Below are 17,399 nucleotides of genomic sequence, written 5' to 3' on the forward strand. Positions count from 1 at the left end.
TCTGATAAATCTTTGCAGGGGTGTAGCGTTGGGTCATGTTAGCAATTTATTAAAGTTTGGCTTACGTCCACCAAGTTCCTCAAAGTCAACTTAATGATTTATTGGTGGAAAATTGACAAAAACGCTTATAACTTAGAAACTATGATTCTTACAGTTGCGGTGTGTACATATAGAATAAACAAAGTATAAAGATGTAAAATGTCACATTTGATCTCTGACTTCTCCTTCAAGGTCAATAGATTGATCTGAGGGTTAAAGTGATGATAATGCTATATAGAGCTATTTAAAACTATTTCTAAATACCATTGTTTGTACTGACATCTAGGCATATAGGGAATGATAAGTGGGGATTCTAAATATCACATTACTCTGGACCTCTGACCTCGTCTTCAAGGTCAAACAAGTTCAAAATTTCACAGAGTCAAACTTTATAAAATGTCTCATAAAACAGTTTTACCTGTTTTTAACAACACAGTGTAATTTCAGATTAACGTGATTTTAAAAAAAAAATTACTATACCATGTACACATGTCCATGTGTGTCTCACAGGGTTGTGCAGTGAAACAAAGAGCTGATTATATTATTTGTGATGAATAAGTTCTTTGAAAACGAAACTCTAAATGTGCATCTGATTATTTTCCCCTTATCTTTTCCTAATTGTGAATTTTGTATCTTGCAGGCAGGTGATAAAAGGAGATGTGGGCTGCTCTATCCCAGCTTGAATAAGATCCAGGATAGAAACGGGGAGCTATACAGAGAGAATCATTCACTGAAACTGAGGGAAAATGAAAATGAAGGTACCTCTGGATCACTGACAAGCAGAACTGGGATGATATCATGACCTTTTCTTCCTGAGAGTAACTAGGTTAGCAATGAGTGGGGGGATATAATGGCCAAGAACAAGGATGCACGCCCCCCGACATTCGCCGTCAGCGTGGTTGGCCTCTCGGGGACGGAGAAAGAGAAGGGGAATTGTGGCGTGGGGAAGTCCTGCCTATGCAACCGATATGTGCGTCCTGATGCAGATAACTACTACTCGGAGCACACCTCAGTACTCAGCACAATAGACTTTGGTGGTCGTGTGGTTAACAATGACCACTTCTTGTACTGGGGGGAGGTGTCTCATCGAGGGGACGAGGGGTTGGACTGTAAAATCCAAGTCATTGAACAGACGGAGTTTATCGATGACCAGACGTTTCTTCCACATCGGAGTACGAACTTGCAGCCGTACACAAAACGGGCAGCAGCAACCAAGCTCCAGTCAGCAGAGAAGCTTATGTACATCTGCACAGACCAGCTGGGCTTGGAGCAGGACTTTGATCAGAAGCAGATGCCTGATGGGAAGCTAAACATCGATGGCTTTTTGTTGTGCATTGATGTTAGTAAAGGTTGCAACAGGAAGTTTGATGACCAGATTAAGTTTGTCAATAGCCTTTACTCTCAAATTGTCAAGTCAAAGAAGCCTATTGTTGTTGCTGCCACAAAATGTGATGAGTGTGTGGACCAGCACCTGAGGGACCTGCAGGCCTTTGTTGCCAGCAAGAAGAACCTGATGCTAATTGAAACGTCAGCGCGATCCAATGTCAACATAGAGCTTTGCTTCAACTCCCTAATCCAGCAGCTGGATAAAACAAGAGGGAAACCGAAAACTGTGCCATACCTGGAGGCCTATAAAATCCAACGACAACTTGTTGCCTCAGTATCGGATAGATTTGAGAAATTGATGGTACACTCAGTGAGAGATTATCACATCACGTGGAAAACTGTGATAAATAATCTAAAGGGGCAGCCTGACTATGATGAGTTCATCACCTTGGAGGGGACCAAGAAGGCCCGCAACATGTTCACAAAGCACATTGCACAACTGAAACAGGAGCACATTAAGAGGAGAAGGGAGGAGTATCTGACAACGCTGCCAAAAACCCTTAACAACATCCTCAATAATCTGGATGAGATTGAACACCTTTCTTGGCCTGAGGCACAGAGTGTGATCCGGAACAGGCCAGATTTCCAGTACTGGTTTATCATACTGGAAAATACACCGTGGGATGAGACGGACCACATTGATAACAGTGACCGTAGGATACCCTTTGACCTTCTCGACACACCTGATGGTGAGAGAATTTACCATAACCATGTCCAGCACCTTCTCTCTGAGAAGAGAAGGGTGGAGATGAAAGAGAGGTTCAAGAAGACACTGGAGAGGGTTCATTTTATCACTCCGGGGCAGCCTTGGGAGGAAGTCATGTGCTTTGTCATGGAGGATGAGGCCTACAAGTACATCACAGAATCAGATAGGAGGGATGTTTACTGTAGGCACCAGCAGGAAATAGTTGAAAGGGCGAAAGAGGATTTTCAGGAAATGCTTTTTGAGCATGCCGAGTTATTCTATGACTTGGACCTGAATGCAACCCCCAGCTGTGACAAGATGACTGAAATTCACAGCGTATTGAATGAGGAGCCCAGATACAGAGCGCTGCAGAAACTTGCCCCAGATAGAGAGTCGCTCCTCCTCAAACACATTGGGTTTGTTTACCATCCCACTAAGGAGACATGCCTGAGCGGGCAGAACTGCGTGGATCTGAAAGTGGAGCAGGTTTTAGCAAACAGGCTGGTGCAGCTCGACCACGGACGCTCTAATCTTTACTATACCAGTGCCAACATTGATAAGATAAACCTCTGCCTCCTGGGAAAGGAGGGTCTTTCACAGGACCTAGCCAATGAGATCCGAGATCAATCTACAGATGATGAGTACACTCTAGATGGTAAAATCTATGAACTGGAGCTTCTTCCTGTGGATGTCAACTCCACTTTGCTCTTCAGCCACACGTGGGTTACCACATTTAAGCCACATGGCTGCTTTTGTGTCTTCAACTCAATAGAGTCGCTTAACTCTATTGGCGATTGCATAGGCAGGATAAGAGCGGAGATAGCACAGAGTCGGCGTGATAGATTTGCTCAACCACTCCCTTTCATTCTTATCCTGGCAAATCAGAGAGACAGTGTTTGCAAAAACATACCTATCCTGAGACACCAAGGTCAGCAACTAGCAAACAAATTGCAGTGCACCTTTGTCGACATCCCCTCTGGAGCCTTTCCTCGTAAATTCACAGAGTTTCAAATTAAGCAGGGTCTCAGAGCAGTCCTGGAGGGGCTAAAGCATAACTTTGAAGTCTTGGCCCCACTGCCATGTATCAAAGACATGTCAGAGATGGACCTTAGAATAGTCATGTGTGCCATGTGCTGGGATCCCTTCAGCGTTGACCTCATCCTCTCGCCTTTTCTAGACTCACATTGCTGTAGTGCTGGGCAGCCTGGTCAGAGCAACACACTGATACTGGACAAAATCATCGGGGACAGCAGGAGGAGGATCCAGGTCACCATCCTCTCCTACCACTCTGCCATTGGTGTCCGCAAAGATGAACTGGTGCATGGTTACATTTTGGTCTACTCTGCCAAACGCAAAGCTTCCATGGCAACCCTGCGGGCATTCCTGGCAGAAGTCCAGGATGTTATCCCTGTGCAGATGGTGGCAATCACAGACAGCCAGGCAGATTTCTTTGAGAATGATGCCATCAAGGAGTTGATGACCGAGGGGGAGCACATTGCCACAGAGATTGCTGCCAAGTTTACGGCCCTCTATTCACTGTCACAGTATCATCGGCAGACCGAAGTTTTTACCCCCTTTTTCAATGAAGTGCTGGAGAAGAAGCCGAACATTGAGAGTTCCTTTCTGTTTGACAGCTCGTCACGTGAGTGCACCACAGGAGCCAGTGAAGATGTCTTCCCCACCTCTCCCCATAGCCACTCCCCAGCTTATAACACTTATTACCCAGAGTCTGATGATGACAATGAGGCCCCCCCACCTTATAGTCCAATAGGTGATGATGTTCAACTTCTGCCTACACCCAGTGAGCGGGCCAAATACCGCATCGACCTTGAGGGGAATGAGTACCCAGTGCATAGCACACCTGTCGGAGACCATGAACGCAACCACAAAGTGCCTCCACCTGTCCGCCCCAAACCAGCTCTCCCCAGGCCTAATGTCAAAAAGCTGGACCCTAACCTGCTCAAAACCATTGAGGCTGGTATGCGAAGTAACCGAAGAATGCCACGTGCCCCAGTGATGCACACTGAAGATGTGGAGGCGTCAGACAACTATGCAGACCCTGTGGACACTCTACTTAGATCCAGGGGGTTCCACAATGATGACATATATGCTGTACCTGAAGACGCACACAGCCGCTTGATCAAAATAAAGAACTCCTTTGGTGGGTTACATGGTCTCCACGGAGGAGGAGAGGAAGAGAATGGATTTGATCGGAAATCTCAGCCTGGAAGGCGGCCGTCAAAATACAAACATCGTTCAAAAATCCTTTTCAGTAAGACAAAGGCCTACCAAAGACGTTTCCACTCAGACAGTGACGGGGAGGAGACTGGCCCGGCCACTCAGAAAAAGAAAAACAGAAGAGCTCATCGGGGCAGCGAGGAAGACCCGCTGCTCTCTCCTGTCGACCCCTGGAAGAGTGGGATTGATAATCCTGCAATCACCTCTGACCCAGAGCAGGAGGACAAGAAGATAAAAAAGAAGAAGACACCCAAGACGCCAAAGGAACCGAAGAAGGTGAGACTTGTCTGTCGTGACGCATTCACTTTTTCAGAACACTAATGGAAAAATCACATTTACGTTTTCCTTTTTGAAAATAAGATGCTTTGAAAATTCTGTATAGAAAAGAATGGTCAAACAAAGCAAGGTGGCAAAGATAGCCACAGTGTTTGTTTTGTTTTTTTGTTTTGGTCAGAATGAGTGAAGTAATGCTTTAGTGCACTGAATATGAGAGCGAGTGATAGAGAGCATGGGCAAATGAGAGCAGAAGAGATTGTGTAAAGTAGGGGGTGAGCAGATGTGCGTGGGTGTGAGCAAATTTTGTTGGCTCGAGACTCATATTGAGAACAAACTAATTTGATAATTTATTGATTGGCCCCATTGCTAAAGTAGTTTATGAGCCTCCACATCTTGCAGGCCCCAGAAAAGCAATAAAGGTGCTTGATAAAAGACGCACTGTTAAAGACGATTGGTCTCTGTACAGTCTCAGAGCAAAGGCTGAATCTTTGACAGCTCTTTAAAGGCTTGTCTGAGACTTCTGACGACATGCAGAAATGGTGTGTTTGATACAGTCAAGATAAATGCTTTGTGCACAACATTACTGTTAAAACAACCCTTTATTGTGGTGAAAAGCTGAAGAAATGAAGTTTAAAAACATACGTGTGTATTACGCATATTCATGCCCACATATGCGCGTGCTCATTCTGGGGTATGTAAATTCCTAGCAAATTACTTAAAGGTACATCTTCATTTGTGGACTATTACAGACTGAAAATGGAGGTAGTTCTTAATACCATTTTCTATTCCAAAGTAAATTTTAGGTGCTCAGAATGGATCCTTTATTTATTCCTCAGTCATGTTTGAGTATTGTTAAAGCGAACATTATTATTGAAAACTCTTAAGCACAGACATATGCTTTTGATTAAATATGTTTTAAGTCTTGAGAGCTTGAAAAGAAAGCATCTAGACTTCTTTAGGGTTTTTTTTTTTCTTTTTTGAAGGCGTTTCACCTCCTTAATTCCTACTAAGGGTTTATTATCTTTATTACCTATTATTACTCTCCACCAGTTGTAGAACTAAAGAAGCCTCTTGGATAAGAGGTGAAACATCTTCAAAAAACTAATGAAGTTCTCTTCTTTTCAAGCTCTCAAGACTACAATTACCTAGATGACTGAGAACTTACACAGACAAAAATGTTTATTTAAACACTATTACTGACAGAACAATAAAAAAAAAAGTTGGCAGAACTTTATTTAGCAGTTGCAACATCCTAGCATGACAGTTTCTCAGTTTCTGACACTTTAACAAACATACAAGTGCTTGCAAGCAAGTGAGCAAGCGTGGAAGCACAAATCAGATAACGTGCAAATCAGTAGAGGAACAGCCACCGGTGCTACATGGGCATCACAAACGCAGGGCATTGTTGGAATATTCAAACCATTTTTGATAATCAGAGAGGAGAGCAAAAGCCAAATGAGGATGTGCAGAACTGGAGGTGTTTAGCTGCTGTGCTGGCCAATTAGAGTGGATCCTGAACCGCTGTAGGCATGACAACACTTTGAAGAGCAGAGGAGTGTGGGAAATCAAAGCTAACCTGGCACCTTGTTACACATCTCAGCTTCAGTCTTGAATAACTTGTTTTGTCTGTTATTGCCTTCTGTGTTCTTGTCTTCCTCTACATGCTTTCTCCCTCTCGATGGTCCTTCATCCCACTACCTTTCTTTCTGATCTATTCCCCGATTACCATCCTCCTCCTCCTCCACCTCTTCTTCTCCTCTGGTATGTTCTGCCTCCTCTTCACCCTCTTTCCTCCTCCATCTCTGCTCTCCCTGGTGTCTATTTCTCAATTGCCCCTTCATTCCTTTACTCTTTTTATCTCGTTCTCCCTATTTTCTTCATTCTGTTTAAACACTTTAATTCACCATATATTTGTCCGTCTTTCTATTTTGCTTACTATCCCTTCTGCCTTCAATCTCCTTTTAAACTTTTCTTTTCCTTTTCTTACTTCTCTGTACTTGTTCACTTTTCCATGTCTTCATTTTCCTCTCTTTTTCCCCTTTTCATCCCATTGAGTTCTTCCTTTTTTCTCAACTTGTTCCCATTTGTCATCCTCTATTCTCTCCTGTCATTCCTTCCTCACCACCTACTTACTTCCACCCTGCGCTCTTTGCCATCTCATCTTTGTTTTTATTCTTTTATTTGCTCTTATAGCCGAAATCCTCCAAGCCCCCCAAACCGCTGTACCCACCCACTCGGAGAACCTGGGAGAGCAACTACTTTGGCGTTCCCCTGCAGAACCTGGTGACCCTGGACCGCCCCATCCCACTCTTCATTGAGAAATGTGTCGACTACATTGAGCGCACAGGTGAGTCATGAGTTTTCACCAGTTTTTCTAGCCTTCTTCCCTCTGATATTTTGCTCTGTTCTGTTATTTTCTGTATCATTTCTCTGTGTTGTGTGTGTGCGCATGCGTGTGTGTGTGTTTGAGGCACTAATTTTAAAGGAGTAGTTGAGCAAGATGAGGGATGGGTGGAGTAGGTAGTGGGGGAGGTGCAGTGATTTATGGTGGGAGGTCAGCCAGCCTGCCAGTCAATACAAGTTAACTTGAATGGAAATGTTTTATTGACGTTTTATTTGAGGTCTTGCCAAAGCGCTGCTAGAATGATTACAAATAAGACGGTAAAAGATTACCAAGATCAAAAAACTGATTAAGGAATGGCAGTGGAGAAATGTACGTGCAATCCATTAATCAGCCTTGCTTAAGAAAAGCGAAAAGAAAATGGGATGTTACCAGTAACAACATGCATGGATAATTGCAGATGTGAAAAATGTTTGGATGGTTACTGGTGGAGTGTGGTTGGGTTATTAAACTTTTGTAGCTCAAAGTAGAGCTGAAATATGTGTTGTAAAAAAAAAAGGGTTAAGTATTTGCTGCTTTTCTAATGTGATGATTTGCTGCTTTTCATCGTATTTGTATGTCTTCATTGAGATTAAGTTAATTGATTAATAAGGAAATGGTTACAGTCATTCATCACAACATTCATTAAATGCAGCTATAAATAAAAAACAGCCTCATGTGTCAAGAACAGTTACTCACTCCAGTCAGTCAGTAAGCCTCAAGGTCAAAGGTTGCTAGTTTTGTCAGCTTTGATTCACTTGACAATAATAAAACTGGAAGTGTGACTCAGAAATACTTTAAGGAACTTTTACAAGGCAACTGGCCTCATCAGGTCCTTTTAAACTCTTTAACTAGCCAATCCCAGAAGTCAGTGGTTGCAGCCAAAGCAGCAGCCGCTCTTGTAGGAATCAGTCTGGATAAATTAAGGTTCAAAATAAGACAGGCGACCTGTTTGGACATGTGTAGCTTCAGCTGGTGACACCAGCACCCATGCACGCTGCGCATGTGCCTGTCTTCCTGCCCAGCTGTCGTAAAGAAAGCCTCTCCCAAAGTTTGGGAGATTCCTCTGTGAAGTCATGGATGCATATTTGTGCAATGTTTGGTGGACACTTCTTTTAACCTGTCTCTGACCATTTTAAATGTGTGTGTCTTCTGTATAGAAGACAGGAGTGTAAATCAGATGGATATTAAAGCTGACTTGTCCATTTTTAGCCTCACAGTCTGAGATTTTTCCTGTGCCTTGCAGCTAGCCCAAGTGTGACTTTTTCTTTCTGACCACTGAAATAAATATTTTAAACATGTTAAATATTTTATAGGTTTGTTGCATTATGTATTTACACACGGTCTAGTACTCTTGAGTGTTTAGTGCTTTGAATAAGCTCTAAGAAGTGAAAGAGTCTCTTGATGAATGACCTCAAAGAAACTTTTTCCCCCCAAGTAGAAGTCTCTAAATTACTGGGAGATCAAATGTGTTCCCTGAAATTTTTGATCCTGTTTGTTAGGAAAGTTATTGCAGCATTCAAGGCCAGTTATGGTATTTGGCAGATTTTGAAGTTTTCTTTCTTTTTTTTTTTCTAAGTGCACCAACTTCAGCTAAATAAATGTGGAAACATCCTAGGTGTTGACATTAAAACTGCTTCATTACACTAAACTGAAAGCACCATCTTCCACATTTTTCTCCATCTGCAATCATATATGTAGCTGCTGTATAGTATGTGCATTAAAAGGAGGTATTTCCCAGTGTTCCTACCTTTGGTTCTGTTTTGGAGGTAGCGTTTGTATCGGAGCTCTTTTCATTCTGTGGCTGTTAATTCCTGTCCTGAAAAATCCTTTCTGAATATGTTTTGATATTCAGCTGGATCTACATGAGCCCACTGGTGGATGCCAACCAAATGTAGGATTAATCCCAGTGCTGCGTGGGTGTGTGTTTTGTGTGTGTGTGTGTGTATATATATGTCTGCGTGTGTGTGTGCGTGCAGACTTCTGCCAGCTGACAGTGGTGTGTTGGAGATTTCATGGCCAGTGCTGTGAAACCCTCTAAGTCCAGACGGTCTGTTGGGTGGATTTAACAGCTTTTCCCATCCTTTCTTTTTCTGGAATATAGTTTCTTAGCAGACACAGCCAGAACATCTTTGTGCTTTTTTTTAAAGCCTGCTGTTGTATAAGATGTTTGGTATGTAGACAATTTAAGAGCAATTTTGCAATTCGATGAGACCTTTCAGGTTGTTTCCTTGTTAGAGAGGAGTTTAGGGATTTGATATATACAGCCTGTTTGCCTCATAAGATAGCCTGAGGTTAAAACTGCCTGTATAACTGTTTAGTTTATAGTTGAGAGGGTGGAGTCCTTTTGAGAATGGGTGTTGACGTAATAGGTCAAAGTTTTTTTCTCCTTTAGTGAAAAAATGGTTTCAATACCCCCTTGTCAGCAATGATCCACCCTGTTAATGTCGGCTTAAGTAAGATTCTGAATCCGTGCCAGCTCCAGAGCTGCGGCTCTATCTGACGTCTGACTCCTGAGCTGACAGTCTCCCATTGGGAATCATTAAAACATCACTGTCATATTGTGTTATTGTTGGTTTTCCACCAGACACCAGCCACTTGGCACATTAATGGGTGTGAAAGTCTAAATGTAAAAGTACTCCTCCCCTTTATGGTGGTCCTATTTTAGTATTGTTTCTAACTCTGGAAAAGTAATCACAGGAAGGGATTCGGATTTTCAGAGTACAGAAGTCAGCAGGTGCAAGTATCTAAACTACCATACTTGCTCTGTAAGCACCGATATAAATGTCTCCGTAGCATCTAAAGTGAGAAAATGTGTATATATTCTGTGATGAGGTAGTTAGATTTTACTTCTTTTTATGTTGTTTAGCCAACCTTAAAAACAATAAAATGGATAATTTTTTTGCTAACTTATAAATAAGTTCAGCAACTTAGCCAGTGTTTCTGTTAGCTTTAAAGAAGCACTCTTGGATGTCATGATGCTAATTTGTTTCCAGTTCTGAATATTTTATAGACTAAGTAATAAACTAATCGAACGCAAAGTAGTGCTGGTAACTATTCTGTATACTACTCTGTTTGTGTTTTAGTTATTTTAGTGTATTGTCTCTCAGACTTGTTTGACTGTCCAAAACTCAGAGATATTCAATTTACAATTTTAGGAGATGGTTGTTCTCCACATGTGATTTATATTTTTGTTCATGTCTGTCATTAACATTTTTTTTTTCTTTTGTTCATTTACTAATAATCTCATGACCTCTACAGAAAGCTGCTCATTTAATGAATCCAGACTCAGTGTGATAATGGAGATTAATTGCAGCTGAAGGATGGTCACTTTCTGTTTTTTGGTTGTAGCATGGGACTGTATTCACTTGGGGGTGGGGGGGTGCGGGGTGGGGGGCTGCTTGGAGGCTGAGTTTAACTACATGTAATAAGCTGCCAGACAAGAGGCACAGAGGCAGAGAGGTGATGATAGCTATTTGTGGTGCCTCTGGTTTCAGACCAGAAAGTGTGAGTGGAAAAGCTGTGACTTTAGTGTGTCTGTGAGAGACAAAAAATGTGTGTGTGTGTGCGTGAGACAGAGTGCGGCTGTAAATGTGACTGAAAGTGTGGAGATGTGAAGCTGTGATTTTTGTGGGTGACATTTATTTGGTGGGTTTGTGTAAGTGATAAGGCTGTGTCATGTGGTTGGTACACACACTCTTTCCGACCTGCTAGATTTAATGCAGATTTTTTTCTGAAGTTTCATGGCATCAACTTTACACGCTATTTTCCAGAAATCTAATTAAGCGTGATGTGTCAGAAAGTTTTCTGTGGTAATGTGCAATGTCAAAGAACTCTTAAAGAAACTCGTATAAAATGCCTACATTAAATAAGGATGATGTTTGCTCTGCACTTGCTGCCTCTGTTTCCTGCGAGGGGAGATGTGCTTGTTATCCTTTTTCTTTTTTTTTTCTGTGTTCCAGTCACCACATTCTAATAATAATACAACCGAGAGGCTTCCCAAGGGCCTCGGGAATCCATAAAGGTTTTTAGATTCAGAAATAATGAACCAAAGCCTTCAACGTTCCTCTAGCCTCCTGCATCAGTGTGCCATAGCGCTGCGTCTAAGTGAGAACCACAGAGAAAAGGAAAAGTTTTCACTGGCTTCTCTGCTGTTATTTGTGACTTTGGATTATCCCTGAAAGCGACAATTTTCTTTGAATTTCATTAAACAAGACCTACTGTTACTGTTTGAATGACAGTGCTGCCGTTTGTTAGTCGTCTCTATATCCTAATCATTCACAGTTTGGTTTTCAAGTGAATCTTGAAACTTGCTGTTTTTGTGATTACTCAGCGCATGATTTTTCTTCTGGTCATAAGCTTTGAGAACCTTTTTATCCATCGGTTGGTGCTTAGCACAAGTAAACACGTACTCATTTTCTTCTCTGTGAGGTATTTAAATTAAAACACAGAAAGCTCTGAGGAAAGTAGAGAAAGGATTAGTCAGTGTTTGGTCGATATGCTCTAATGTGACCAGACTCATTGGTTGGACGGTTGCTGACAGTCTATTGTTGTTGGTAATCACCTAGCTTTTTAGCTAACAGCTGTCGAATCACCCAAACCTAACGGCGACTGCTAGCCTAAATAATATTTAAATTTACGGAATTACTCAGAGTTGAGCCCGAGCCATCACGAAGACCTCGCCAATGTGGCTGCAGTTTGTTTTAATGAATGACCACAAAGTCAGTTAGAGCTCAATTACACGACCGGCTCTTTAAAAACAGTAAGCTTACTCGTCTGCGATAAGATGCCCCTCTAGCTTTTGTGGTTAATGCTTTAGGCTTTGATTGCAAACATATCAGAACTGGTATTATTTGTTGTGTCTAATAACAGTTTTATAGTAGCACAGCTTGCTGCAGGATTTTGTGATAGTGGGCCAAAATCTTTGTTGGTTTATTACAGCTCCTGAAACCATCATCGCACAGCTGCAATGGCACATTTTCTGCAGAGGATCATTTCTATCATTGTCCTTATATGAGTCGTTATGTTAAGACAGCTGTTTTAAATGGAAATGTCTGAAACCCATTAAAACAACTGTATGGGGTACACAAAGAAAGCCTCTTCCACAGTGTGGGAGATTCCTCTGTGAAGTGTACCTGTTGATTGTTAGATATGAGGTACACAAAGGCCAATCCTTTTTCAATGTTTTGTTTTGTTTGCTGTTGGAGTGGCAAGTAATTAGAAGCAAAATGCTGTTTTGCTTCTAAGTATTGAGCGTCCCAAAACACTTATAGGTTCACCGTTAAGTCAACTTTTTTCCCCTTGGTTTGTTTGTTTGTTGTCCTGGTATTTAAATCCATATTCACAAACCAATTCCCAGTTCTTAATTTGACAGTTCACCAGCCGTCAGATGTGCCTTCTGAGACCATCCTGGACTCTTCAGCATGTTGCACATATATTTTCTGGCATGGGAAAGTGTTAGAAAGTGAAAGAATATTTTTATATGAGAATGTAATGATTGTAACTAAAGGCGAGTTTGTTTATCTGTTTAGGGCTGCAACTAAAGATTATTTTGGTAGTCGAATAATCTGTCAATTATTTTATCGATCAGTCAATGATCATTTCAATGTTACCTCACCTGTTCAAGCCTGCCCACCTTGTTGTCTCTTTTCATAATTAAAATAATGACCCATAAAAATACGAGATTGAAACTGTGTTTTTAACATTAATGTGACCATCACAAAATCAAACAATACATATTAAAGTGAATGTAATTTTTATTTTTAAATGAAAATATAACGTGCAAATGAATAAAATTGGCCTCTGTCCAAAAGTGCAAACAAGGCTTCAAATTAAATCAAAAAGATTTTTCTGTGCAAAACAGCTGAAAAGTTTACAGATGATTCAGTTCATGAAGAGGTTTATTATTCAGAATGAACGCTGATATTAATGCAAAAAAAATAAAAAATAAAAAATAGGAGACAATGTAGCTGCTCCTATTTTCCTTCACTCGTTAGCTAACATAACTGAAATGGTGCCACTTAGCAAACATCATCCATGAGAGTTTGTTTCTGATAGGCAAACTAACAGAAACATTATCGTACAAACATTAACAGGTATCTATGACGCACTAACGTACCCATCCCGAGCTGACGCCACAGCTCCAGGGTGCCGGCGCTTTAAACGCTCAGCACTGCAGTGATGCTGCCGTGGAAAGAAAGCTCTGCTCTGCACAGTCTGCATTCAGCTTTATTTTTGTTTGGGGTTTTTTTTGTTGTCAAATGCTCCCTCACCTTTGACAGTCTGTCTCTATTTCCTTTCTTTGCCCCCATATCTTCCTGTAGTGTATTGCAGCTACAGAATCACATGATAAGTGGAAGGAAATGGATAGGTGTTTTAAAATATGACGCTTTGACGTTAAAATTCCACATTGACTAATTTTTGTAGTCGACGTCATCGATTACATCGATGAATCATTGCAGCCCTACTGTTTATCCAATTGTGTAAGTGTGCTTCTACCTGGCCTTTCTCTTTTGTGTGTGAGTGTGTGTAGCCTTTGTAGTGCACAAAAAGGTCCTGACCGTACATGTCTCCAAAATGCAGCAGTCAAGGGATCAGGCTTTCAGATGGCTGTGGTTTTACTGGACAGTACAGAGTTTAGCATATATCTATAGTCTGCACTCTTTTCAGCATTAAGCTCTCACTGTTATCCAGAATGATGTACAGTGGAGCCCGCTAAGATGTTCTGGTCCTGCTAGGAAGGAGGCGAAGGGTCAGAGCTGCAGGGACCTGATAATACACCTGAGAGAAAAGTGCTGTGGGAAAGAAATGAAAGCCAAGAAGTGCTAAAGAAGACTGTATAAAATGAGGCTTTTAAAGGAAGGTGAGAAAGAATAGTAAGAGGAGAGAGCGTGAGGCACTTCTTAAAAATTTTCAGCCCACGCACTCGACAACCCTTCAGTGTAGGAGAAGTGAACTCACAGATATTCAGAGAGCAGTAGTAGCTTTTGAAAAACGACTGCTTCAGCAAGACATGCAGTTCTTCGGGTATCATTCAGCAGAGTCTCAGGCGGCTGAGCGTCGCAGCGCTTACAGATGACATACCTGTTCAAGAAGAGTCGCACTGTCCTAGAAGACGACACAGGCACTTGTATTGTGTTTGTTGTCATTCCAGTTAAAATGGAGAGTTTAGTGGCTCCTGGCTAAATTTTGAACTTTAAAACATCTTAGTTAAAAGGTAGTGCCACCATTTTAACCTCTCTTTAATAAGTCGCCTTAAAACCATTTTACTAATATGTACCACAGCACTAAATAATTAACTCTGAGTGCTCACTGATGCTGGGTGCTCATGCAAATTCTTCATATTTTATATGCCAACCATGTTGCCTTTTAGTGGGCCAGTAGATGTGTAACCAGATGATTGCAAGCCAGCTCTTCAAGGAGCATACATTTTTTTTAATAAACAGCAGATTATTTTTCTACAACGCTTCAAAAAAATCTGTTAACAGGGTCAGTAAAGGAGGGTAAATAAAGCACTGACTTGCATATTTTCTTCTTCCAAAGTGCTCTTTGTTCACCCAAATTGCTGACATCTTGGTATTTTAAGATGGCAAAAACACACATGCTCCAGGCTCCAGTGTGCACCAATTCAAGCTGCATATATTTTCATATAGTACTAGAGAACTCCTGCTTAAATTCCACATTTTATAAACCATGCATTGGTTGAATGAAATGGCAGTCAAATGAAGTGATCAGGCTGTGTGTGTAGCCCTTAGCGGTTCTTGAAACTTAATTTTTTCTTTTGGCCAACATCTGGGCCTGAAGCCAAAGCGTAAAAGGCACAATGAGGTCGATTTTTGTCAGGTCTGCTTACATAACCCCCCCCCAAAGCATCAGCTTGGCCTCAGAGAATAAAATCGTTTGACGAATTGGGTCTCGCAGAAGAAATCTTTGAGATGACAAGCACAAAGCGAGGACACACAGCTCTTTGCCGCTGAACTCGATTAGAGAAGTTTTATTAAATGTTTCCTGCTCCCCAGAGACATGAAATGGTATTTGGCATGAAGGCTGGAGGAAGCAGAGAGAGAGGGAGGCAGAGCAATGATTAAATGGCTTTTTGATGCTGATGCATTTTGAAGTCCCATTGGTTGTTATTTTCCCCAGCACTTAGTATAATGTGAGGAGGAGATGGATAGAGGAGAGAGTGAGTGTTTAGCTTCAGAAGAACTTCAATTGGCTATTTGACTTCTTGAAGAAGTCAGATTTCCTTGTGGCAGAATTCTACTTTTTAAAAAAAATGTATTTTTAGCTTTTTAAAATATTTTCAAAATATTTTTTGTTGAATTTTTATGTCATTTATTTAATCAGTCATTTTAACTATTTCTCCAGCAAAAATCCACAATATCAATCTTAATTAAGAATTTGGTAATTGTCAACAGCACATTGAATAGGCTAATTTTTGCTCTATTAAAAATAATGCCAGATTTTGCTCATTTCAAATCAGCTAATTTATGCACTTGGCAATAATTACAGCTTGGATTGAAAAAACTTGGTTTAGAGACTTTGGTTGCTTTGTTTTGCTTTGGTTTATCATCATTAACTGCCAAAGAAGTATAATTACACAATCAAGGCACAAAATACCAAGGAAAATTTTGATTTTTCAAAACAAATCAACAATGACATGTGTGTGTGTGTGGGGGGGGGGGTCCAGTGAAGTCTCTATTCCATGTACTTCCACTATAATGCAGTGTTTCACATGGAAAGTACATCTGTACCTTTAAAAAATGAGTTTCTCTTGGCTTTTATGGTCATTTCTAATGGCAGCACACATCACTGTCAGCTTCAGTGTCTCATTTCTTGTGCCAGCGATTTTTTTGCACAAGCACATGTTCTTCAAGCCGCTGCAACAATGCCAATTTTTGCCAGTAGCCAGCTGGTGTGACTCTGGAAAAGGCAGGGAACCCCAGTACATTGGTTTTTAACTTCTACTCTGAGCTCTGCTGGAGAATTATGCAGCAAGCATGTCAACCAGGCTTCACACAAAGCTGATTATTGGCTATTTTCAGTCTTGCTTTGAAGTCAGATCTCCACTCCTGACTTTGCAGCGGAATGAAGGGATTTTCATTGGAGTGAAATAGATTTTATAAAAATAATTCATAGATTTTTGAGTACCTCTTTGAGTATGTGCTTGAAGAATGAAGTGATTCAAAAGAGCCAGAGGTTGCAGAGAGAGTTCAGAATATGAGGCTAAAAAACACAGCTGACAGGAGATGAGAAATAATTCCAATATACTATGTTCTTCTACCCTTTCCTGTCAATCATTCTCTGCACTTGTGTTTATTAGATATCCGCCTCCAGTTTTATGTGCTCCAGTAGAAGAGCGAGGAAATCGGCCAAAGTGAGAGTTCAAGTTGAAAATTGATTCCCGGCTGGCTTGCTTCCCATTTTCTACATTGGGATTCGTTCTGTGGCCTGTGCTGTGTTGTGATGTGATCATGCCTGTGTTATTTTCCTGCTGGCAGCTGGACTGACGTCATGTCCAATGGAAACACACCAAATGAGCTTCCTGTTCTGTGGTCAGAGAGCCAGTGCTCCCAGCCTCCTGGTCCCTGTTGAGACTGGTTTAACTGTCTGACCTCTGACCGTGTGGTATCACTGTTTGTCGGGGAAGAAAAAAGGCTGTCTTTTTTTAAAATAATTTTTTTATTGTTCACTTTTGTTTAAAGTCCAGTAGAGAAACAATCTACAGCTACAGACAGACTGAACATAGCACTTTAAATATTAATCTGCATTCATATATACGTATTTTTTTAAATAATCAATTTTTATTTATCTCAATTCAAAAACAACAACAACACACTGTTATAGCTCTAGTTTTCCTGTTCACTGTACGCACACACTCACATTTGCACTTAGATCATGTTGGTGATTTTTTGAATACTAATCTTCAAGAAATTTGAAAGCCTCAGGGGTCGTGTCCTTTTGCACCTCTGGACTGCTTCCTGTGCAGACTTTATTTTTAGATCTCTTTAAAAGTCCTGTTATGACCTATTGGAAGCAAAACATGAACTTCTGATTCAATCTAATCTGACCTTCATGTTGACAATAATCACTGTTCTCCAGCTATGACCCAAGCAAGCGTTTCAGTGAGAGAGAACAAAGTGTTCAAACCCGGCATTGTAATTCAGGTTAAGGGGTCACCGTTTTAACACAGTAGAGGAGATGGAGCATAGAACAATCTAAAAATAGTAGCAGGAAAGATTTTTTATTTAATGGCTTGTGACATTAACATTTATAAAATATAGTCATCCAAAAACAGTGTAAAGTAGTGTGATCTAAACAGTTCCTGGCATTTCCTGTTTTGTTACCTCCTGCAGCACAAACTCTTGAGTGAGAGCTAAACCTGGAACTTGAAGC

The 17,399-nt window shown here is 41.0% G+C and overlaps 1 protein-coding gene across 1 annotated transcript in view; it reads left to right on the forward strand.

The window, feature by feature from the left end:
• The window catches only part of arhgap5 (Rho GTPase activating protein 5), a 56,219-nt gene that overhangs the window by 4,652 nt on the left and 34,168 nt on the right, over positions 1–17,399 (forward strand). The window contains exons 2-3 of the mRNA XM_030718451.1: positions 680–4,624; positions 6,818–6,971. Coding sequence (XP_030574311.1) covers positions 890–4,624; positions 6,818–6,971 — 3,889 coding nt within the window. The 5' untranslated portion in view covers positions 680–889. The remainder of the gene's footprint in view (positions 1–679; positions 4,625–6,817; positions 6,972–17,399) is intronic.

This window comes from Archocentrus centrarchus, chromosome 22 (genome assembly GCF_007364275.1).
Source record: "Archocentrus centrarchus isolate MPI-CPG fArcCen1 chromosome 22, fArcCen1, whole genome shotgun sequence".
NCBI classification, from domain to species: Eukaryota; Metazoa; Chordata; class Actinopteri; order Cichliformes; family Cichlidae; genus Archocentrus; species Archocentrus centrarchus.